Source organism: Siphateles boraxobius, unplaced genomic scaffold, assembly GCF_051911475.1.
Source record: "Siphateles boraxobius isolate OS27281-9 unplaced genomic scaffold, OSU_SipBor_1 48, whole genome shotgun sequence".
Taxonomy (NCBI): Eukaryota; Metazoa; Chordata; class Actinopteri; order Cypriniformes; family Leuciscidae; genus Siphateles; species Siphateles boraxobius.
Genome location: NW_027509119.1, coordinates 1,320,629 through 1,346,602, shown reverse-complemented (window position 1 = coordinate 1,346,602; position 25,974 = coordinate 1,320,629). Strand labels below are relative to the sequence as shown.

At 41.0% G+C, this 25,974-nt stretch overlaps 1 protein-coding gene across 1 annotated transcript in view; it reads right to left on the bottom strand.

Moving 5' to 3' along the window:
* Positions 1-25,974, bottom strand: part of LOC143710594 (polyunsaturated fatty acid 5-lipoxygenase-like) — a 214,527-nt gene that overhangs the window by 24,733 nt on the left and 163,820 nt on the right. The window contains exons 8-9 of the mRNA XM_077201563.1: positions 24,875-24,975; positions 24,598-24,768 (exon numbers count right to left, since the gene is read on the bottom strand). Coding sequence (XP_077057678.1) covers positions 24,598-24,768; positions 24,875-24,975 — 272 coding nt within the window. The remainder of the gene's footprint in view (positions 1-24,597; positions 24,769-24,874; positions 24,976-25,974) is intronic.

The following is a 25,974-nucleotide window of genomic DNA, read 5'->3' as shown; positions in this document are numbered from 1 at the left end:
GATAGACTGGGTGACGCACCGATCTGACGGCAAAACTCCTTCCAAAATAACGACGCAAACTGAGGTCCGCGATCAGACACGACATCCGAGGGAAGTCCGTGAAGCTTGGAAACATGACTAACGACGGCTTGAGCGGTCTCCTTAGCGGATGGGAGTTTGGGAAGAGGAATGAAGTGAGCGGCTTTAGAAAAGCGATCAACTACAGTGAGGATTACAGTGTTGCCTTTGGACTCCGGTAGTCCGGTAATGAAGTCGAGCTCGATATGTGACCACGGGCGAGATGGAATAGACAGGGGTCTAAGCAGACCAGCCGGTGGCAAATTACTAGACTTAGTCTGGGCACAGATAGAACAGGCGGCCACAAATCGACGGATATCGCGCTCGCGGGTAGGCCACCAGAATCTCTGACGGATGACAGCAATTGTTCCCCTAACTCCAGGATGGGCGAACAACTTGGAGGAGTGACCCCATTGCATGACAGCCAAGCGAGTGGGGACAGGAACAAAGAGTAGGTCTCGCGGACATTGGCGAGGAGTGACGACCCGAGATAAAGCCCGTTTAACCAAGCGTTCGATTCCCCAGATGGAAGAACCAACGATGCAGCCTTGAGGAAGAATCTCCTTTCTCACAGGAGTTCCCACGGGGGAATCGAACTGACGCGAGAGAGCGTCGGGGTTAAGGTTCTTGGAACCAGGGCGATACGAAATAGAAAAATCAAAGCGATCAAAAAACAGGGACCAACGAGCCTGGCGAGCGTTAAGTCGTTTAGCAGACCGTATGTACTCGAGGTTTTTATGATCGGTCCAGACCACGAATGGGACAGGAGAGCCCTCGAGCCAATGACGCCACTCCCCCAAGGCTAAACGAATGGCCAGAAGTTCTCGATTACCGACGTCATAATTTCGCTCGGGAAGAGAAAGACGGTGAGAGTAGAAAGCGCACGGGTGAACCTTATCATCAGAAGATGACCGTTGCGACAGAATGGCCCCAACGCCCACCTCTGACGCGTCGACCTCCACGATGAATTGTCTGGAGGGATCGGGAGTAACTAGAATAGGAGCAGACGTAAACAAGGTCTTTAAACGATCGAAAGCGGACTGGGCTGAGTGCGACCATTCAAAACGGGACTTGACAGACGTGAGAGCGGTGAGAGGAGCGGCGACCTGACTAAAGTTGCGGATAAACCTCCGATAAAAATTCCCAAAACCCAAAAAGCGCTGTAAAGCGACTCGTGAGGCGGGAACCGGCCAATCGGTGACAGCCTGAACCTTAGCGAGGTCCATGCTGACTCCGTCAGCAGAAATGACGGACCCTAAAAACGTGACCGACTTGGCATGAAAGGTACATTTCTCGGCCTTAACGAAAAGGCGATTCTCAAAACAACGTTGGAGTACACGACGTACGTGTTGAACGTGAACCTGGAGAGATGGGGAGAAAATTTATATGTCATCTAGATAGACAAAAACAAAGACATTCAACATGTCTCTCAAAACATCATTTACTAGGGCTTGAAAGACTGAAGGGGCATTGACGAGGCCGAACGGTAAAACCTTATATTCAAAGTGCCCGAGGGGGGTGTTAAACGCGGTCTTCCATTCATCTCCCTCTCGTATACGCACCAAATGATACGCGTTCCGCAGATCCAGTTTAGTGAAAATCTTTGCCCCCTGAAGGATCTCGAAAGCTGATGACATAAGGGGAAGAGGGTAACGGTTCTTGACCGTTATGTCATTTAGCCCACGATAATCTATACAAGGGCGCAAAGAGCCGTCTTTCTTCTTTACAAAAAAGAAACCTGCGCCCGCGGGATAGGACGACGAAACAATTGTACCTGCAGCGAGGGACTCTGAGAGATATTTCTCCATGGCTTCGCGCTCGGGCGCGGACAATGAATACAGCCTGCCCCGCGGCGGAGTCGTGCCAGGTTGGAGGTCGATACAACAGTCGTACGGGCGATGGGGAGGAAGAGAAGCGGCACGTGATCGACTACAAACCGCCCGCAAATCGAGATACTCCTCCAGAACCCCCGACAGATCACCAGGATCCTCCTGAAACACAGAAACAGAAGAGACAGGGGGAACAGCAGACACTAAACACTTAACATGACAAGACAATCTCCACGAGAGAATGGACCCCTTGCCCCAATCAATATGTGGACTGTGTTCAACGAGCCAGGGATGGCCCAAAACAATGGGAGTGTAGGGCGAATGAAAAATAAAAAAGGTAATAGTCTCCCTGTAATTGCCAGAAAGCGTGAGACTCACCGGAATGGTAGTACGGCTGACTCTTTCAAGCTCGCTACCATCAAGGGCAAAAACAGGAGTACTGTCATTCAAATCAACTAAAGGAATGCCCTGTTCAAGAGCCCAAGTCTCGTCTAAAAAACTGGCCTCCGCTCCCGAGTCGATAAGGGCCTGACAGGTTACAGAAGAGCCGGACCATTGGAGAGTGGCAGGGAAAGAAGTGCGTGAACTTGGCGGAGGGACACAAGCAGTAGCGCTCGCCAGAAGCCCTCTCCTTACTGACGAGCGTTGGCCTTTACTTTGCATGTGGTAGCAAAGTGACCGGCAGATCCACAGTAAAGGCAAAGTCGGTTTAAGATGCGTCGCTCACGTTCAGCAGCAGTGATCCGAATTCCCCCCAACTGCATTGGCTCGGGAACCGGATTAATAGGAGGGGTATAAGAAACGGGGGGTGAGGAGAGCAGAGCCCTATCCATGCCGCGTGCTCGGCGCCGAAGCTCGAAACGTCTGTCTATGCGGATAGCTTGGTCAATAAGAGAGTCAAGATGGGTCGGCACCTCCCGGGACAGAATCTCGTCCTTAATATCTGTGTTGAGACTCTCAATAAACCGAGCAACAAGCGCTGGCTCATTCCATCCACATGTTGTAGCGAGCGTGCGGAATTCAATTGAAAAGTCCGGGACTGACCGTTTACCCTGACGGAGAGATGAGAGCAAACGAGAAGCCTCGACACCATGTGAAGACCGGTCAAACACTCGAGTCATCTCCTCCTTAAATGTAGAGTAACAGCTGGTGCAATCAGAGTCGGCATTCCAGACCGCCGTTCCCCACTCTCGCGCCCTCCCGGTGAGAAGAGAAACAACGTAGGCGATACGAGTGCGGTCCAGCGAGTAGGTGAGTGGCTGTAAAGTGAAAACCACCTCGCATTGAGTAAGGAACGAGCGGCACTCTGAAGGGTCGCCAGAGTAGCAGGGTGGATTATTAATTCTGGGTTCTTGGGTACCAGAGAGGCGCAGAGGAGGTTCCGAGCGTAGATGGTGCATCTGCTCTGAGAGATCCGACAGTTGACTCGCCAAGGATTCGACTGCTCGACGGGTAGTGGTCAGCTCGTTCTGTTGGCGGCCCAGCATGGCTCCTTGAAATTCCACCGCAGACTGAACGGAATGGTCAGTTGCTGGGTCCATCCCTTGGCCAGATTATTCTGTCACGGACACGTTCAGGAAAAAGGACCCAAATGCAATCTGCGAGACAACAGTTCCTTTAATGAAAATAATGCAAGCTAAGTAGGGTAGCAAAAACAGAAAGTCTCTCGTAGCAGATAATCAGAAGAACAGAAAGTCTCTTGTAGTCGAATCAAACTGAGGAGTGATCCCACAATGATACTCAGCGTCCCGCAGCAGAAACACAAATCAGGGCTCGTGGTCCGTCTGTCACCCTCAGATACAGAGAAGCTGGGTAGAGAAAGACTTCAGTAATTTCCAGCACTGGCAGGGCACAGGTTGCAAACATACGTCACCAGGACAGGACAAGACAAGACAAGATGCGAACAGGTAAGCTCTGAAACACGCGTTAACATAGTCAATAATCTGGCAGAGAGAAGGGGAAAAAGAGAACTAGAAGTAGGAAAGCTAATTAGGAAGAAAGTGATAACAGGTGGAGAAAGAGTAATGGAAAGGCTGATGGCAATCAGCTGGTGGAGAATGAATGAGCGTGATAGTAAGTGGGTGTGTCTAAGCGAGGTGTGTGTGTATGAAGGGAGCGCGTGTGAGAATGGATACAGAAAACAAAAAGAACACAAGAGGGAGACAGAGACAGAAGAGAACACCGGGATCATGACAGTTATCCTTCTTATATACATTCCCTCTCATCAGCAGGAATCCACAACAGCCGAAACTTCGGTTTGGTAGATGCTTCCATTCTTGAATGAATGAATGAATGAATGAATGAGGCATTTATATATCATTTATCTTTTATATATCATCTATCATTTATATTAGCATTTATCTAGCACCATGGGAGGCCAGTACCTCTCTGAACCGAGTATCAATCGACTTGACAATCGATTATGTTTGTCCGAGAGCAGTACCTGAGAGTCTTTTCAGTCAGCTAAGAATGGTCTGAATTATAAAGCCAAGAAAACAGTAATTTCCCCCCCTGGAGGAGATTAATTGCATAGGAGAGGTTTCAGAACTGCTGTGTACTCCTTGAGAAATGCAGTCTCTTGAGGGTCCAGTTTGGCCACACTTAGACGGTCACACACTTCAATTTGTTGGGCTTCAGTGAGACTCACTACACCGTAAAGAATGATCATGATTTTAATGGTAAAAGACTGTTAATTGGTTAAGTTTCTGTATTTTATACGGCTAATAACTGTGATAGATCTAATCGTACGTTTAATGTAATTTTATAGTAAAATAACATTAAATTTACAGTTTATGGAAGTGAAAAAGAACAAATCATTATATAATTTACAGTGAAAAAACGTAAATTGACATTCCCACAATTCCCTACGTGACACTTCACATTTGATGTATTTTTGTTGAAATAACTGTTTCTTCATATTTTTTTTTCTAATCAGTTATGTACATTAGGGTTTTATGTTACAATTAATGTTGTTAAATTAATGTTTATTGCATTGTTTAAATTTCATGTGTGTTACCATGATGGTGTTAAGTGTTTGCGTGGGAACTCTGTGCAGCTCTGTGATTGGTTGTTGTGAGTGAATTAAATTGGTATGATACAGATATTAATATCTCAATAGATTTGTAAATTAACTTTATGATATTAACAGATAATTAACAGATAATGAAATAAGGTTTTAATGTAAAATGAAATTAAGTCCGTAAAACCTAAAAATGTGGCTACTGTATGTTGCTACCGAATGTGGTTTATATATTTTTGTAAGGTACATTTCTGGCAACCACAGCTGCTGTTTTTTATTATCATTAATTTAATGGATTTTTTTAACAGTGTGTGGCAATGAGATTTAGTGTGTCGATGATGTGGCGATGATCGATGATGTGGCGGCAAGAAAAAGTTAAGCTCTTGTTGGACATTTTCCTGAGGAACCGCAGTAATATCTGCAAACTGCACATCATCCGTGTGTGTCCTTCTGCATATGTCCAAATTCTTGGAAGGCTTTAACAAAATTCCTACCATTTTCTGTAACTGTGGCACAGACCTTACACTGGATTCAGCGAGAATCTCACTTATTTTTCCTGCACAGGTGTGACATCCTCTGACTCTTCTAAGGCAGCTGATTTCCTCTACAGTGTTTCCTGTTCTGTCCCTTGACAGGTCAGATAACATCTATGATAAGAAGTCCATTGATCTGCTGTAGGACACAGTTTCAATGCCCTGAAGTTTTCAAGCAGTGATTCTTTCATGCTTTTTCTGCACATAGGGGTTTTCCCTCAACTAACTCCCTGTATAAGCTTGCGGAAGGAAACATGAGTATGGGTGCATATTTTAAGTTATGAAGTCACAAATCAGTGGAGATGGCTGCTATATCAAGTTTAGCTTGTTTTACAGGAAGAACACATGGGGAGTTTGTGATGGAACTGGATTCACCACCACCATCATAATCTGAAACTGATATCCTTTTCCTTGATGTAATCTGCAGGGCACTTGAGTGCATTCTCTGGAAGAATATATAAAATATTTTATATATATATATATATATATATATATATATATATATATATATATATATATATATATATATATATATAAGATGTATAAGATGTAACCTATGTCAAGTCAAGTCAAGTCAAATATATTTATATAGCGCTTTTCACAATACAGATTGTATCAAAGCTGCTTCACAGTATCAATCAAAACAACTTAACAATGTTTGTTTATTACTGGAAAAAAAGACATCCTAGTTTGGTAGAGCTGATCAATGGTATGATTGGTTAATTAATTTGAATATCCCCAACTGAGCAAGCCAATGCTAACAGTGGCAAGGAACCGAAAAAAACTCCATCCAGTGACCTAATGATATCCTAACACCCCATCAGATGACCCAATGGAGAAAAAAAAACCTTGGGAGAACCCAGGCTCAGTCGGGGGCCAGTTCTCCTCTGGCGTTTATGAACTAGAGGCCGAATTTACAGTAACTGTAAGATAAAAAATGTATACGAATGCCTGGCTAAATAGATGCGTCTTCAGTCTAGTTTTAAACTGGGGGAGAGAGTCTGAGCTACGAACAATATCAGGAAGGCTATTCCAGAGCTTCGGAGCTAAATGTGAAAATGCCCTGCCTCCTTTGGTGGATCTGGATATCCTAGGAATGACCAGAAGCCTCGAATCTAGTGATCTTAAAGAGAGCGATGGATTGTAAGGCGATAGAAGATCCGTTAAATAGACTGGAGCTAAACCATTTAGAGCTTTATAAGTCAAAAGCAATACCTTGTATTTAATACGGAACTGTATAGGTAACCAATGAAGTGATGATAAAATCAGTGTTATATGATCATATTTTCTTGATCTAGTAAGAACTCTAGCGGCTGCATTTTGGACTAACTGTAGCTTGTTTATTGAAGATGCAGGACAACCAGCTAATAAAGCATTACAGTAATCTAGTCTCGAGGTCATGAATGCATGAACTAACTTTTCTGCATCAGAGACTGATAGCATATTACGTAGCTTAGCAATGTTTCTAAGGTGGAAAAAGGCTGTTTTTGTAACATATGAAATATGCTTTTCAAAAGACAAGTTGCGGTCTAGTATAACACCCAGGTCTTTTACTGTAGCGGATAAAGTAACAGGGCATCCTACTATGTAAAAGTTGTGCTGTGAAGGGTTTTGTGGACGGTTTTTAGAACCGATAAGTATTACCTCTGTCTTGTCTGGATTTAATAAAAGAAAATTACGCGTCATCCAATCTTTTATATCATTAACACAATCTGTCAATTTGGATAATTTAGCGTATTCATCTGGCCGTGATGAAATATATATTTGAGTGTCATCAGCATAACAATGTAAACTAATTCCATGTTTCCTTAGAATATTACCAAGTGGCAGCATATATATTGAGAATAATAAAGGGCCTAACACAGATCCCTGCGGCACTCCATAGTTTGCCGAAGTTATAATCGATTTTTCTCCATTTAAGTAGACGAAATGGTAGCGGTCAGATAAGTATGACCTGAACCAGCTTAATGCTTGTCCTTGAACACCAGTGTAATTTTGTAGTCGATCTAAGAGTATTGTGTGATCTATAGTATCGAACGCAGCACTAAGATCAAGTAAAACTAGTCCTGAGATACAGCCTTGGTCCGAAGCTAAAAGTAAATCATTTGTGATTCTAACAAGCGCAGTTTCAGTGCTATGATGTGGCCTGAATCCAGACTGAAACTTTTCATAGATGTCGTTTTCTTGCAAGAAAGAGCCGAGTTGAGCGGACACAACTTTTTCTAATATTTTTGACATAAATGGAAGATTTGAAATGGGTCTATAATTTGCTAGGTTATTTGGATCTAATTGTGGTTTCTTAATAAGAAGTTTTATAACTGCCAGCTTGAACGTTCTTGGAACATGACCTAAAGATGAGTTAATAATATTGAGAAGAGGCTCTTCCACTATAGGTAACACTTCTTTCAGTAGTTCAGTTGGTATAGGATCTAATAAACATGTTGTTGTTTTAGATGAAGTGATAAGTTTATTTAACTCTTTTTGTTCTATGGTTGTAAAGCATTGTAATTGTTCTTGCGGGGTGATAATTGCGGTTGAATTATAAGGCGCGAAAAGAGATCGAACGTTCACGATTTTGATTCTGATGCTTTCAATTTTCTCGGTGAAGAAGTTCATGAAATCATTACTACTAAACTGTAACGAGGTATTTTGGTCAGACGACGTTTGTTTATTTGTTAGTCTAGCCACGGTATTAAATAAAAACCTTGGATTATTTCGGTTGTTTTCTATTAATTTGCTGAGGTGCTCCGCCCTGGCCGTTTTAAGGGCCTTTTTATAACGTGACATACTGTCTTTCCACGCGATTCTAAAGACCTCTAAATTTGTTTTTTTCCATTTACGCTCTAAATTACGGGTTTCTCTCTTTAAAACATACGTAGTATTATTGTACCATGGTGCTATACTTTTTACTCTGACCTTTTTTAATCTAATGGGTGCAACAATATCCAATGTTCTAGAGAGAATGGAGCTCATAGTGCTAGTTAGTTCGTCTAGTTCATCTGTTTGTTTGGGTTCAGGCAGCAGCTATGTGTTAGTAAAGAATGTCAATATCTTGAGGGACAAATTATGAAAATATTGGTTTCTTTTAACATCAATACATAATCATTCCTATTATTGAAATGTTCATGATACATGAAATGTGGGGTGAATCCTGTAGTGTGCTGGTAATTGGAGCTCGTAAGTGGGTAGATTGACCCCACGGATGATGGTAAAGGGGCCAATGTTCCTGGGACTCAGCTTCCTATAGGAAAAAAATGAAAAACAGAAAAATATGATTTTTGCTGCTTGTTCAAATTGCTTCAATAAAATGAGCTTAAGCAACACAATTGCTACACATTTTGTCCAAACTTAATTTGATTGTATACAATCTGCGTAAATATATTTAAAATTTAAGTTTACTTAATCTACTTCCTGCTCAGCTACTGTTCGGACGCTCTCGCTTACTGCTCCGCGCTTTGCTCTATCGCTTTTATATTTCTATATTTTATCTCCTTTTATCACCTAATTTTAACTTCAGCAAATCAGCACAGTGCTCAAACGTTTGGATTACTACAAAAAAAAGCAGAATTATTTTATTCAACCAGCCTCCCACTGAAAGCTTACATTCCGGGGAAGAGAAAACAAAACTGCCTACATTCATAAGGATAAGAAAATGCCTCCTCTGGAATCTACTTGCTGCTCCAACTGCCACAGACTTTTACAAAGGATTGCAATTCTTGAAACAAAGTTAATTGCGGGACCACCAAACCAGACGGAACACACAACAGAGCTTCGTCATGGACGTCCTCAGCATACAGCCGGTGAGTCCCATGAATCTAGTGCTTCTCGACAGGCCATACTGAGTGTAGAGAAACAAGCCGATCGTTTTACTAATCGATGGCACAAACAGGGTGCGAGACCCAAAGGCACTCGAGACATCAGATTGTCACGAGCATCACATATTACTGCAGTAGCATCCTCTACCCCAGATACGGCTCTGACAAGGACTGCAAACACTGGTCTCCTACCACCGCCTATACATCTTGAGAACAGATTTGAAGTATTAATGAATGAGGAATCCCCAAATTTGATGAATGTGATCACACACAGACAGAATCAGCCAGTAGCTAACACTGATGCTAACTGGGGCTCAAGGTCGAGCAGACAGCGGCACTCAGCTCAGAGCGCAGCCGGGCCCAGGACTCTGATAGTGGGCGACTCCGTAATCAGAAACATTAATAGCAGGGATACAACAACGTGCTGCCTTCCACAAGCAACAACATCTGATGTAAACAGGGAACTTCAGAACATTCTGATGAAACATAAGACTGCAAATCGACTCATCATTCATGTGGGGAAGAATGATATTCATAAAGAGCAGTCGGAACTTATTAAAAAGGATTTCAATGAACTTTTTGAAACACTTAAAAGACTGAAAGTTCAAACATTCATCAGTGGACCACTCCCAGCAAGAGGAACAAACAGGTTTTCACGGTTGCTTGGGCTTAATACATGGCTGCAAAAAACCTGCAATATAAAAGGAGTGAACTTTATTGACAACTTCAATCTTTTCTGGAGTCAGAGGCAACTGTTTCAACAGAATGGCCACCACCCAAACAAACTTGGTTCAAGAGTGCTAAAGGACAATATCTACTTCTCCCTCCGTCATCCTTCTGCAATGTGTGCCAATCCACTCAACCTGAATGGCACACACACACCTGGATACAGTATGAATGACCACAGGATTTCACTTCAGCCCCTGAATGGACATGCGGTTGACACATCACACAAGGACAGTGATAACACCACTCAGCCACAACAACCTCTGCTCACGGACACAATCTCAGCTGAGCCCTGCCCACAGAGCTCACCACAGACAGACTGTGACATACCAGCACTGCTCCAATATACAGCACCCAAGGACGACTTTCTGGAAAACAGCCAGGGAAACCAGGACAGCATATTACAGCCTCCAATAACACCAGAGCAAAAATCACTCTCACTGGAAACATTATCACTCTCTCCAGCATCTCCACTTCTGTGCTTCTCAGAGAAAATGGAACAACTGGTGCATGCTGGAACTAGACTATCCCACTCTTTTGCTGCGAGCCCCCAGATACCAACCAAAAAACGCCAGGCCCCACAACCACCAAAGCCTACGGGCCCAGCTCGCCCTCCCCCTCCTCCTGTGAGAGCTCTTCGGCCTCTGCCACAGCGCCAGGGCCCACACCCTCCTCCGGCGGCTCGAGGTGAACCAAAAACAACTGATACCAGCTCTCAGTGATATGTGTCGGGTCCCCGCTATGATAACAATAACTTTCTCAAATGTTTACAGAACAAGCGGGAACCCAGTGTGCCTGTATCTTTTTCTATTGCTGTTCAATTACATGATAGAAAGTCTAAGGCCTTCAAAAGCCGTACAGCAAACCCATCTAATCTGGTGCCTATTACACGACATACCAAGATTGCTGTGGGGACAAAAAGTAAGACTGTTAAGTTAGCACTTTTAAACATCCGCTCACTTAAAAATAAATCACTTTTAGTCAATGACTTAATAACCACATACAACCTGGATTTCATGTTGCTAAATGAAACTTGGCTAGAAGAAAGTTGCAGTGCAACAGTCCTCAATGAAACAGCCCCTCCTAACTTTACTTTTATGAGTGTCTGCAGAGCTGTCAGAAGAGGCGGAGGTTTAGCTGCTCTTTATAAAGATGTCTATCAATGTAAGCAAATATCATTTGGGAATTACCCGTCTTTCGAATATCTGGGTATTGTGTTAAAAGGTGCTCCACGCATTTTACTTATCATTGTTTACAGGCCTCCTAAATACTCTCCAGCTTTTGCTGAGAACTTAACAGAACTGTTAAGTTCTATTTCCTCAGAGTTTGACTGCTTTGCCATTGCTGGAGATTTTAACATTCACATAGATAATGCAGAAAACAATATGGCAAAAGAAATCAAAACTGTTTTAAAAACTTTTGATCTGACTCAGCATGTACATGGAGCCACACATAATCGTGGACACACTCTAGATTTACTTATCAGTAAGGGTCTAAACATTTCATCAATTGTTATTAAGGATGTAGCACTGTCTGATCATTTTTGTATTTTCTTTGATATATTGATCTCTCCTGCCATTGAAGCTAGATCTGTGTCTGTCAAGAAGAGATGCTTAAATGAGAACACTAGTGTACTATTTATGAAGGCTATATCTTTAACACCAAGCATATCTGCTGACTCTGTTGATTTTCTCCTTGATTCTTTTAACTCAAAAGTTAAGAGTGTAATTGATGATATTGCTCCTGTGAAAGTCAGGAAGAAGAGTGGCAGACAAAAAGCACCTTGGAGAAACTCAACAGCAGTGCAAAATATGAAAAGACAATGCAGAAAAGCAGAGCGCATGTGGCGGAAGACAAAACTTGTAGTCCATTATAACATCTACAAAGACAGCATCCATGCTTTCAATAAGGAACTAAGCAAAGCTAGACAGACTTTTTTCTCGAATATTATAAACAGCAATATAAACAACACGCGCACTCTTTTTGCTACTGTAGAGAGACTGACAAACCCCCCAAGCCAGATTCCCAGTGAAATGCTCTCAGTGAGAAAGTGCAGTGAGTTTGCTTCTTTCTTCTCTGAGAAAATCAATAATATCAGAAAGGTGATCAGCTCATCCTTGAGTTGCGCTGGGGTCAGGCAGATCAGACAACAGGACGAGAAAGTAGCCACTATGTCTGATTTCGAAGAAATTGATGGCAAAATTTTGGAAGAAACCGTACAGCAACTAAAAACATCAACCTGCGCCCTTGATGCACTTCCCACATCTTTTTTCAAAAATGTGTTACACAGCTTAGAAGCAGATCTCCTAGAAGTGGTAAATGCCTCACTTCTCTCTGGGAGTTTTCCGACCTCCCTGAAAACTGCAGTTGTCAAGCCCCTCCTGAAAAAGAGCAATCTGGATAAGACCATATTAAACAACTATAGACCGATCTCAAATCTTCCTTTCATAGGCAAGATCATTGAAAAAGTTGTCTTCAATCAGCTGAACAAATTCTTAAGCTCGAATGGATACTTTGACCATTTTCAATCTGGTTTCCGACCGCACCACAGTACAGAGACCGCGCTCATAAAGATAATAAATGATATTCGCTTAAATACTGATACAGGCAAATTATCAGTGCTGGTACTACTCGACCTCAGTGCTGCATTTGACACTGTCGATCACAAAATACTTCTTGACAGGCTGGAAAACTGGGTCGGGCTTTCTGGGATAGTCCTAAAATGGTTCAGGTCATACTTAGGAGGCAGAGGTTATTATGTGAGTATAGGAGACCATAAGTCTGAGTGGACATCCATGACATGCGGAGTCCCTCAAGGCTCAATTCTTGCGCCACTCCTATTCAACCTGTACATGCTCCCAATGAGCCAAATAATGAGAAAGAACCAAATCGCTTACCATAGCTATGCAGACGACACACAGCTCTACTTAGCCCTATCGCCTAACGATTACAGCCCCATTGACTCCCTTTGCCAATGCATTGATGAAGTAAACAATTGGATGTGCCAAAACTTTCTTCAGTTAAACAAAGACAAAACTGAAGTCATTGCGTTTGGAAACAAAGATGAAGTTCTCAAGGTGAACGCATACCTTCAGTCTAGGGGTCAAACAACTAAAAATCAAGTCAGGAATCTGGGTGTGTCTCTGGAGTCAGATCTTAGTTTCAGTAGTCATGTCAAAGCAATAACTAAATCAGCATATTATCACCTGAAAAATATTGCAAGAATTAGATGCTTTGTTTCCAGTCAAGACTTAGAAAAACTTGTGCATGCTTTCATCACCAGTAGGGTGGATTATTGTAATGGACTTCTCACTGGCCTTCCCAAAAAGACCATAAGACAGTTACAGCTCATACAGAACGCTGCTGCTAGGATTCTGAGCAGAACCAGAAAATATGAACACATCACACCAGTCCTCAGGTCTTTACACTGGCTGCCAGTTACATTTAGGATTGATTTTAAAGTATTATTACTGGTATATAAATCATTCAATGGCCTAGGACCTCAATACATTGCAGATATGCTCACTGAATATAAACCCAACAGATCACTCAGATCATTAGGATCACATCGGCTAGAAATACCAAGGGTTCACTCTAAGCATGGCGAGTCTGCTTTTAGCTACTATGCCAGCCGCAGCTGGAACCAGCTTCCAGAAGAGATCAGATGTGCTCCTACAGTAGTCACATTCAAATCCAGACTCAAAACACTTCTGTTTAACTGTGCATTTACTGAATGAGCACTGTGCCACTGTTCGTCCGACTGTTTGCACTGTATTTTATTTTATGTTTTAATTATTCTGATTTCTGTATTTTATCTTTTATTCTAAACTGTTTTAATTATTCTGATTTCTTTTGATTATTTTAATTTCTTCTATGTAAAGCACTTTGAATTACCATTGTGTATGAAATGTGCTATATAAATAAACTTGCCTTGCCTTGCCTTGCCTTAATCCGTTTGTGTTGGATAACATGAATGATTTGTGCTTCATGAACTGAAACTGAGCGGTAGTTGTTAGTTCCCGGCATGCTTTGCATATGGCTGAATTAAGAGAGAATAAATGTTGAAAAGTGTTATTTTATGTGTTTTAAAACAATTAGAAAAGGGGTAGATATGATAGAGTGTAATTGTGTTTATTGTTCAATTACATTGGAATTATTAGAACCATTTAAATTACAGTGGGTTACCATTGTGGAGAAGAGTGGAGCATTAACTGTGGAGTGATTCAGCAACACTTACTAATACAGCACTGTATATCTAAATAAGTTAGCAAAACTCAAAAAAATTAAGGCAATCAGTTGCCTCAGTTAAGAAATTAAAAGTTCAAGTAAGCAGAACTGGCAATTTTTAATATGTACTTATACGTTTGAATGGTTCTTACCTTGAAACGTTTGAGTACATTAATTCATACATTTAACTTGAAACTTTCATGTAATCTCAATGTGAACAGTTGTATTAGTATGAACTTAGCTAGGTTTAACAAGCTAGTTTGCTAATATACTAATTTATTATCATGTTAACAATAGTATGTTATTCAGTAGCACTTACTGCAATGTACATGTTTTATTTGTTCTCAAATTGAGGTGCATGCACCACTTGTCACCATGATGGTAGCTATCCTAAAACCAGTAACGTGCGGTGAAATCTTGTCATGGGTAGGCTGTGACCTATCAATGTGGCATATGTTCATATATTCATTCAGTTAATGTAGCAACCCAAGTTCATATCAGGCATCATCACATCACTGCCTGCATACAGCAAAGTCAGTCATATGTGGGGCTAATGCACAATCAAATCTAATAATCAAATTAATGGACACATATATCTTATGACTTATACAACAAACAAATGTTTTGTGGGGGACACAGTAAGAGAGGGAGGCGGCGCGTTGTCAGCGAACCGACAAGCAGTAGTCAATCCTTCAAAATGGGCACAGACAGCCACACACACACACACACACACACACACACACACACACACACACACACACACACACACACACAAACACACACACACACACACACACACACACACACACACACACACACACACACACACACACACACACACACACACTATTGGTCTGGTCACTCTGGTGACTGCGCACCAGGATTTGAATAGGGTACAGTCAGAAAACATTGTGTCAACAGTAACGTTACAGCTTTAAAGTACAAAAACAGCTTATTCGCTCCTACAAACTGCGTTAGGCGCACACACCGACACACAATGAGCGTCTGGCGACGGCGCACCAGGATTAAAAAAAACAGCATTCTAACCCTTACGAAATGCACCATAATCGCACAGGTTGACCTACATTACAAATGTGGCAGAGGTGACGGCACACCAGGATATGGAAGAGAGAACATTTTGGTGTCAGCGCACAGCAGGCCTATAGCCCACCATCAGACAACACATACAAGCCAATATAAGATTTTTAAAAATAATCAGATGTGGACAAAGTACACAACTTCCTTACTTGAGTGAAAATGTCACCGGGGTGACAAAGTTAGGCGGAACCTTAATCACGGTCGGGTGTCGGACGGGAAGGATTTCCGGTGTGGGACCCGGAAGACACCAACCCGGAAGCACCGGGGAGAGATGGAGAATTATTAGTGAAAGATTCGAAACAGGTGCGGGAGAGCGCGAACATGATGGCGATTGGGACATGTTGTCATTCGGGAAGGATAAAAGGGCATCTCATCTTCAACTCAGCGTCGAGAAGAAAGGGAAAAGGAAAGCTGCGGGGGTTCGGGCGAATCTGGATGTGGAGAGGAGAACCGTGGTGGATGAGAGATAAGTGCTGTTGATGTTTGGATTGTGATAAGAGACATCTTTTGGAGGATGTGATAAGAAGATAAGTGCTGTCGATGTTTGGATTGTGATATGAGAAATCTGTTGGAGGATGTGATGAGACTTCATAATGTGTAAAATTGTCTTTTTGGAGGAAGTTTGAACGTCCCACGCTCATCGGAAGAAGTCAACGAGATTGTAGTGATGTGCAGTGGACTAGATCCCCTGTCTACGCCCTAGTTTGTGAGTAACGAGACTTTGCAGTGTTGTTCATCAATATAATCACGTGCGCGGATTTGTGTGAGTTGCAGTGGAACATGAGTGGAAGTGTAATGCAGTGACTTTGGGGAAGCGGTCCTGGCTGTGGAGACATCGTCCGCATCTTGTCGGATTGAGGCCGATGGAGGAAGCCATCTAGTGGTGAAACTCTCCTTTTCTCCTCTTTAATTTCTACGTGGGATTGTGAAAAACCAGTTATACTGTGAATCCTCACCTTTTCTCTCTGTCTGTCTGAGTCCTGAGAGCCAGCTTTGCTGTTGACTCCTTACTCCTCTCCGTCCATCCGAATCCTGTGAATAGAGTCAGTTATACTGTGAATCCTCACCTTTGCTCTCTGTCTGCCTGAGCTCCGAGAAGAGAGCCAGTTATACTATTGAATCCTCACCTCTTCTCTCTGTCTGCCTGAGTCCTGTGGAGAAAGTCAGCGACACTGTTAAATCCTCATCTCGCTGGTCATTTGAGCCCGGTGAAGAAAGCCAGCTTCGCTTATGATTCCTTACTCCTCTCCGTCCATCCGAATCCTGTGAAGAGTACCAGTTATACTGTGAATCCTCACCTTTTCTCTCTGTCTGTCTGAGTCCTGAGAGCCAGCTTTGCTGTTGATTCCTTACTCCTCTCCGTCCATCCGAATCCTGTGAAGAGAGCCAGTTATACTGTTGAATCCTCACCTTTTCTCTCTGTCTGCCTGAGTCCTGGGAAGAGAGCCAGCTTCGCTGTTGATTCCTTACTCCTCTCCGTCCATCCGAATCCTGTGAGTAGAGTCAGTTATACTGTGGATCCTCACCTTTGCTCTCTGTCTGCCTGAGCTCTGAGAAGAGAGCCAGCTATACTATTGAATCCTCACCTTTTCTCTCTGTCTGCCTGAGTCCTGAGAAAAGAGCCAGCTTCATTGTTGAATCTTCCTCTTCTCTCTGTTCACCTGAGCCCTGTGAAGAAAGCCAGCTTCGCTGTTGAATCCTCATCCTCTCTCTGTTTGTCTGAGCCCTGTGAATAGAGCCAGCTTTGCTGTTGAATCCTCACCCTCTCTCTGCTTACCTGGGCCCTGTGAGGAACGCCAGCGACACTATTGAATCCTCATCTTCTCTCTGTCTGCCTGAGCCCTGTGGAGAAAGCCAGTGACACGGTTGAATCCTCATCTTCTCTCTGACTGCCTAGGCCCTGTGAAGAAAACCAGCGACACTATTGAATTCTCATCGTCTCTCTGTCTGCCTGAGCCCTGTGAAGCAAGCCAATGACATAGTTGAATCCTCATCCTCTCTCTGTTTGTCTGAGCCCTGTGAATAGAGCCAGCTTCGCTGTTGAATCCTCATCCTCTCTCTGCTTACCTGGGCCATGTGAAGAACGCCAGCGACACTATTGAATCCTCATCTTCTCTGTCTGCCTGAGAGCCCTGTGGAGAAAGCCACTGACACGGTTGAATCCTCATCTTCTCTCTGTCTGCCTGAGCCCTGTGGAGAAAGCCAGTGACACGGTTGAATCCTCATCTTCTCTCTGTCTGCCTGGGCCCTGTGAAGAAAACCAGCGACACTATTGAATTCTCATCTTCTCTCTGTCTGCCTGAGCCCTGTGAAGAAAGCCAGTGACATTGTTGAATCCTCACCTCCTCTTGGCCTGCCGGGGACCGTTTTAACATATTTTATTCAATAAAGATTTTGTGCTTTAACTTCTAAATTGCTGGTTGCCTCTGTGTCCTCTGTGGTGTTGGCTCCTCGCGGTGGTACGTGAGTCGGGGGTTGAAGCGGCCGGTCATCTGGCGTTCACCCTCGACCGTTGACAAAAGTACAGATACTACTGGTCAAATATTACTCCGTTACAAGTAAAAGTTGTAAAGACCGATTTTTACCTAAGTAAAAGTACAGAAGTACTTGTTTTTAAAAGTACTTGAGTATCAAAAGTACAAAGTAAATGTCAATGCATTGTTATATTATTGTTGCATTATTACAGGACCTAATGCCTCTAAAGCAACCTAGTGAATACACTGACAGGTTTGTAGTTTTGTAGTGTGGAGCTTTTAGAATGACACAAAACCTAAAGAAATTAAACAACTGAATTTATAAAAAAGACAGCCATAATCATCTTCATTTTTTTTATTTAACACTCCAACCACCCCAACAAAATAAGTACACATCTATGTGTATTCATTCATGCACATTTGAATCAAGTGGTCTGTAAATGCAAAAAAAAAATGATTAAATGACATAAAATGACATATAAAGCGTTTCATGGTTTGGCACTTAAGTATTTAGCAGAACTTTTAGACCCCATGAAACAGTCAGGTGTCTCGGATCTTCAAATCATGGATTGTTGGCTATTCCAAGATCTAAATATAAAACAAAAGGTGATAGAGCTTTTGCGATAAAGGCACTAATGCTATTACCAATGGATATTAGATTTACAGAGTCTTTGTCTGTTTTTAAGTCTCTCTTAAAAAAGTATTTGTATCTACTTTGTGAAGTATTTAGATTAGTGTTTTTTTTTTTTCTCGGTTAAATCGGAGTCTATCAAACCTAATTTGATAGGCTGGGCATGGCATGCTGCGCTATTTAGCGGTAGCGTGAGCGGCCCGGGCAGCACTGCTTTTTCTCTTGGATGTTATGATTTTGTTTTTATTTTATTTATTTTATTTTCAGTTAATCTGTTTTGTGTGTGTTGGCTTAAAGTGCAATGGTTAATCGAATTTGTGTAATTTTCTTTCTTTTCGTTTTACTGAACCCTATTTATTTTCTGTTATTGTATGTGTCAGTTATTTAGGGAGCCATTTTTTTCTCCTGGGTTGATTTATTGAAAGTTTTGAGTCATTTGCTTTTTTGTGTGCATGTGTATAATTCAGTTAAGAGTGTTTTTTTTCTTTCGTGGAAGTCCAATAACTGTCCCATCTTGACTACATTTCTTTTTGTCTTGTAAAAATAATACATTTTATTTGTTATGCCCTTTCTCAGACTCAAAGCGCTACAGCATCAACAGAACAAAATAATTAAACATGGAAGTAAAAAAAAATCATCAGAACGGAGAGAGTGAGCGGGAATAGATGGAGTAACCAAATCACAGATGTAATCTGGAGCCAACCCATGTACTCTGGTCTGTGTGCGGTCTGTCAGAAACATGGCGAAAGAAAATGCGTCTCTCCTGCTCTCTCACATAAGCGCCCAGGTTTTCATTGGGCAGTATGGCAAACTTATTAACGCGTTTAACATGATTGAATGACATAACACAAAATATGATATGCTCGATGGTAGGCTACTAAAAAGAATTATTAAAAGCGCTGTACGTATACCGTGAAAGAGAAATAATTTCAGCCAGTTGAGTGACAGTCTGTCTCTGACTGCAAGTGTGTGTTTGTGTGTGTGTGTGACTGACTGAATGATTGACTGCATGTCACCGCCTGTCGGCCTAGTTAGAATATTGAATTCTCTTTATAGCGCTTGAACAAATACACATAGCTACAATTACTTCGAAATATTCATCTTGGCAAGTATTTACGTAAAACAATCAGTAATAACTGATTGGGACGTTTGTCATTACTGTATTAGGTCTTAAAGTGACAGTAACCTAATTTACCTGCTGTTGTTAATGTTAATCAAGCAACAACAAAAGGCTACAGCACAATTTTAAAAAAAGAATTTGATTAGACCAAATAAACAAGCTTTATGCATTTTGTTTGTGATTTGTGTCATGTATGACTATTGTACATCTGACATAATACTATTATGGTAAATGTGATGTCCTAATTATAAAATATAAAAATCGCACATTTTTTCACAAATTTCTGGAAATTACCACCACAAAATCAGTCATTTTGATCGCAGAAATTACATAAAAAAATCATGAAATCCTGGAGGGACTGTTTATAGGTTAAAATCAGAATTTTTAAATCAATACATGGCTGAACTGTAAGCCAATGCAGTTGCTGGAGCAAGGGTGTAATGTGATGGCGTGAGGATGTATGAGTCAAAACATGTGCAGCAGAGTTCTGTATATCTTGCAACCTCTTAATAGAGTTTGCTGGTAAACCAGCAAAGAGAGAGTTGCAATAATCAAGCCTTGACGTGATGAAGGCATGGATAAGCCTCTCTGCATCAGGCCCAGATAGAAATGGTCTACTACGCACAATGTTCCTCAGATGGAAAAAAAGCAACCTTCATTATGTTTTTAAAATGTGAATTAAAAGTTAGCTGGACACCAAAAATCCCGCTTAAGTTACGAACATGGCCAGAAGGGGACAATTGGGTATTGCCTACTGAAATTTTAAAATCCTTACATTTACTGACATTAAATGGAGGGCCAAATTAATAAGATTTCAGTTTTGGAGCAGTTTAGTTTTAGAAAGTTGAGTTTCATTCACACTTTAATTTCCAACAAACAGTCAGAAAGTTTTGAAGAGGAAGAATTGAGATCAGGCTGAGAGCTAATATAAATCTGGGTGTCGTCCGCATAACAGTGATAGCTCAGGCCATACTTCTGAATGATCTGCCCAAGAGGCAGCATATAAACACTAAATAAAACAGGACCCAAAACTGACCCCTGAGGGACACCCTGACACAGAGGCACAGTCTGAGATCTATTAGAACCCAGGTAGACAAATTGGGAACAATCTGTGAGGTAAGATTTAAATCAGTTTAACACAGTTCCAGACAGACCGGTCAACATATGCAATCTGTCCAATAATATGCTGTTACATATGGTATCGGATGCAGCATTAATATCTAACAAAACCAAAATGCCACAAGCCCCAGAGTTGGCTATAATGAAGAGGTCATTCAGGACCCTGATTAGAGCAGTCTCTGTACTGTGTCCAGATCTTAACCCGGATTGAAAGTTTCTAATAGGTTATTCGTACAGAGATGAGTATGGAGTTGGCCAACAACCACACGCTCAAGCACTTTTGCCAGGAAAGGTAAATTGGAGATGGGTAGGGGTTTGACATATCGGTGATATCATTCCCAGGCTTTTTAAGAACTGGCGTAACTGCAGCCATTTTTAGAGCAGAAGAGACATTCCCTGTATTGAGTGAAGTATTTACAATAGCAGTGTTGTGGGGTACAACAACAGGCAGACAGTTTTTCAAAAGAGTCGTAGGGAGTGGATCAAGTATGCAAGTAGTAGAATTCAATGGCAAAACAAGTTTAGAAATAAAATCAAAATCAACAGAACTAAAACTTGAAAATTGAGACCAGAGATATTAGGAGAATGCACCTCAACAAACTCAGAAGCATCCTCACAGGCAGAGGCATTATAAATATTCTCAATTTTAGTTGAAATATAATTGAGAAATGCATTACACTGCTCAACAGTTACCTCTGGGAGCTGAGGTGTTTTTGGGGTCCTTGAGATGTTTTGACATGACCTGACATTTGTGCTTTTTTTCAGTTGCTTATAAACATATTAATGGCAAAGTTGTCATTACACTCTATTTAGCACAAACAGGGCTACCATAATATGTGAGCAACATGTGTGTACATGTTTGTATTTTTGAGAGAATATTGTTTATGCATGGTCATGTTCACATCTGGCCACTCAATGCTTAGCTTTGATACAGCACGAGTAGGCACCTCCATAAGCTCCTCACTCTCAGGCGACTGAGGTGACGAGTCCTCAGTATCTCCAGTCTCAATACTAACAACATCCAGCTCCTTGGAACTGGAAAGTTGCAGTACTGGAGCCTCAGCCTGGGCGGAAGAAAACGCGGAGCGTGCTTCCTGACCCTGAACTGAGGCTCTGGATCTGACAGGTGAAGGTTGAGATAGGGCGGGGCCCGTCTCAAACCCCGCTGTCAGATCCATTTGCGAACCCTCCACGACTGAAGCCGCCGCTCTGCCTCAACAGAAGCGGGACCCGAGCCGCGGGAAGCGCGAACCGAATCACTCTCCTCGAAGAGTGATCGGCAGGAGCGGAGCGTTCTAAGTGGAAAACGCTCACAATCAGCCCCCTTGAGAGCTGACTGGGCATGCTGCACTCCCAAACAAACAACACATGGTGTGTATCCCCACCCGTAAGATAGTGAGTGCAGGGAGGAACACACTTCCTATATGAATGTTCGCTCGTCATTATATATATATATATATGTATATATATATATATATTTGTTTTTTTGTGAAAAAACTCCTGCCTAGTGAAACTAAGGACAGGCAAAAAAACACTTGGACAATGATTCACACACAGAGCGCTTGCTGAAGGCACAGAAGCTGTCGCGGTCGAGATTCTGGGGTGCTTTATAGTTTCCTGGTCGATGACGTCACCCGCCTATGACGTTCCGTCTCTCCATTGGACTGATTCCATATGTGCTTCAGGACGCACTCACGCAGGGGCGTTCCCACAGCGTTTGACGCAGCTCGAGTTCCCTTGAAAGGGAACATTGTTATTTTATTCAAGTTACAAAAAGAAATACACCAAAGTTTCCTCCCACTCACCCAGCAGTAAATTAAATTATTGTATTTGTTCACAGAAAAGTTATTAAAATAAAACAGTTGGCATAAGATCACAAAGAAAACAGTATCTCAATATAAAATGTAATATAAACCCTTATTACACTTAATTCTATTAAATCTTTCTTTATTATGAGAGCTCTCAGCGGAAGCAAATGCAAATGCAAAAGTAACAACCATTTGAAGTGCTGTCAGAGATGTTCACAAACTCAAAACATTTCCTTTACAGAATTCATGAAACATCTTGCATTTGTATACAAGATAATCAACGCAAAATCAATATAGATATAAGATCTCAATATAAGCCAAGTTAAATGATTATCTAAAATAGACTACAAACAATAGATCATCTGAACAATAAAGAATAAATGAATCAAAAGATGAGTAAATAAATACCATCATATGGATATATAAATATGCAAGTTTTTTTGATTAAAGAAAAGAATAAAAAAGAAAGACAATAATAAATGGATTACAACACAAGCTTAGCTCTTTAAAGCATAGTCAAATAAACTGTTCTGCTTTCCTGGCGTGAACCAGACCCACAATCACCCCTCAGATAAGATACAAACATGCACAGATGACATAACAAAGTAATATCCCTTACTTCCCATTAACAGAGTCAAACACAAAAAGAGTTAATAAAACAATTTCTATAAATTGCATCAAAACGCAGAATGCTCTGTGTTTTACAATACTTCATCTTTTAAGTAGAGTATTTCTTCTCTCTTATATGTCAAGCACACATTGGCGTAAACACTATATAGGGCTGGCAAAATATTTTCTTAAATTGCAACACTGTTGGGGATTTTGTCTGGGGACAAATAACAATAAGGCAATGTTAATCCCTCATTCCGGCTCTTGATGATTTTGGTCACCTCATCTAGTTCCTTACGGAAAGTCTTTATGGCTTCCTTCACTGGTTGCTCTATGAAGCACATCTCTGGATACGTGCCTAAGAACAGCTGGGGAAAAGTAAGTTCTTCAGAAGGCAGAACAACATCTTTCTTTTTACAAGGCAAACTGACCCTTCTCTAAGCTCCGCCCCCTTGGTTACTGTCAATCATTCAGACAAGTTTATAAAACTAACAAAGATTTGAGGATTTTCCAATCATTGCACTACAGAACACATGGCGTAAAATGTAATTTGTAACATATGGATTTCTTATTCAACACTGTTTTGAGTTTTAAAATGTGTGGACATAAAAATGTGAATGTGGCACATAATATAGTAGATGTTTCATTCTCAGTTTTTTGCTGCCCTCTTCTTCGCATGCAGACTAAAATTGAACAGCGCCATTATTATTATTATTATTATTATTAAATGGTACTTAGCGAAGGATCAGTTAAATTAATTGCATTGCCTGACAGAAAATACTTGTTCATTGGCAGTGCCGCAGAACACATACACCGTAGCAAGCAAACAATCTACAACAATAAGAAGAATTGAAAATGTGTTTTATCTTTGACCTATTTTTTTACCCCTCATCCTTCACTCACATTTTGTAACCTCTTTCCGTCAAAATTATACGTATTTTTTTTTTGTCCAGAAAGCTTATTTTAATTTATTTTGATAATATTTATTCTATTTGTTCAATGTCATTTTTTCATTTACCTTTAAATTACCTTAAAATTTGGTCAATAAATAAATAGCAATTTAAGTGCATTTCTCACATTATTTCAACTTAAATTCAAAATAACAATTTCATGCATAACCCTTTTTATTCAGCTCAAAATATCATACATTGGGTGTCTTTGCTGACCTCTTGTGTAAAAAAAATATATAATATGATATTTCATGACTCTTGCCACTAGATGGCCGTATAGCTCTATATATGGAGCTTTTTTGGATTCACAGGACTCCTCAAATTCATTCAATTGTTTTGTGTATTCATGGTTCAAGTGCAACAAAAGTCCCAGGGTCTTGGACCCCTCTGATGAACACTCAATGTTTTTAATAAAAATAAATAAATAAATACAATTTTCTGGTCAAAATGATCAGAGGGTGATGCTCTGTACTCTCAGTCAGTAACTGGTTAATTCTTTTTCACATTGAGTTAGACTAGACTGCTGCCATGTTTGCTACAATTTCAAGTGGAAAGTATATCCAGACCGAATCAACATCAAACCTCGTTGTTCTGGAACTGACTGAGGGTCCAAGCTGTTCCTATAGCCAGGCTAGAACGTCCGAGATCAGGCAGACTCTCCATGATATAGTCCATATCCACTCGGGCCTTCTGTTCGGGATGAGGCTTGCGCATGGTAGTAGGACTGTTGGGGATCCAGCCATACCAGTCAAACTGCAACATAAGTTTACTCACAGATTTTAGCTTATAGATATTATCCAGAGTTTTGCCAAGCATTTTTTAACGCTCCTGCAGATGATATGAAAGTGTGTAATCTCACCTGTCCAAAGTTGACAGCAGCATGTTGTGCTGAAGCTGTGAATATCACAACGGTGAGGTACTTGACTAACTCCTCTCGAGTTTTCAGAGACTCTGGAAACTCTGGAAACAGTGACAGTACACATGTTACTTGTGTACACATTTAAAGGTGCACTGTAAAAAATAAAATGCCATTTTTACAGTAAAATACGGCAGCTGTGGTTGCCAGAACTTTACCGTCAAAAATATGGTACAGACGTTATTGGTTTTACAGACTTAACTTAAAATTTACAGTAATGAACCGTATTTCATTATCTGATATAATGTTAATTTACCAACCTATTTATGTATTAATATCTGTTTTGTACCATTGTAATACACTGACAAACACCAATCATCACAGCAGTGATGAAAGTCACATGATAAATCAAAGCTCATCACAAGCAGCTCTTCCACAAGAAAGTTTATACTAAAATAAAGAAGCTGCACAGTGTCATTCGCACAAACATTAAACAGCATCATGCTAACACATGAAATTTTAAAAATGCAATAAACATTAATTTAACAACATTAAATGTAACATAAAATTCTAATGTACACACCTGATAAGAAAAGAACTAAGAAAACTAAGAAGAAACATAATTATTTCAACAAAAATACATCAAATGTGAAGTGTCACGCAGGGAATTGTGGGAATGTCAATTTACGTTTTTTCACTGTAAATTATAAAATGAGTTGTTCTTTTTCACTTTCAAAAACTGTAAATTTAACAGTATTTTACAGTAGAATTATATTAAATTTACCGTTAGATCTATCACAGTTATTTACCGTATGTAGTAAGGAAACTTTCTGTTAACCAATTAACAGTTTTTCACTGTAGCATTTTTACAGTCTTTTACCGTTAAAATCACGATCATTTTTTACAGTGTGACTTGAAACTCACAAAGATGCATATAGAATATACAAGAATACAAACAATCATGCATGCTTGTACAGACCAACACTGACATTTTGGCCCTGTTTACACCTGGTATTAAGATGCGTTTTGGTTGATTGAATCACAAGTAGTTAATGGAGACACGTTCCCGTTTAAAACTGGTGTTTAATCTATTTTGTCCACTT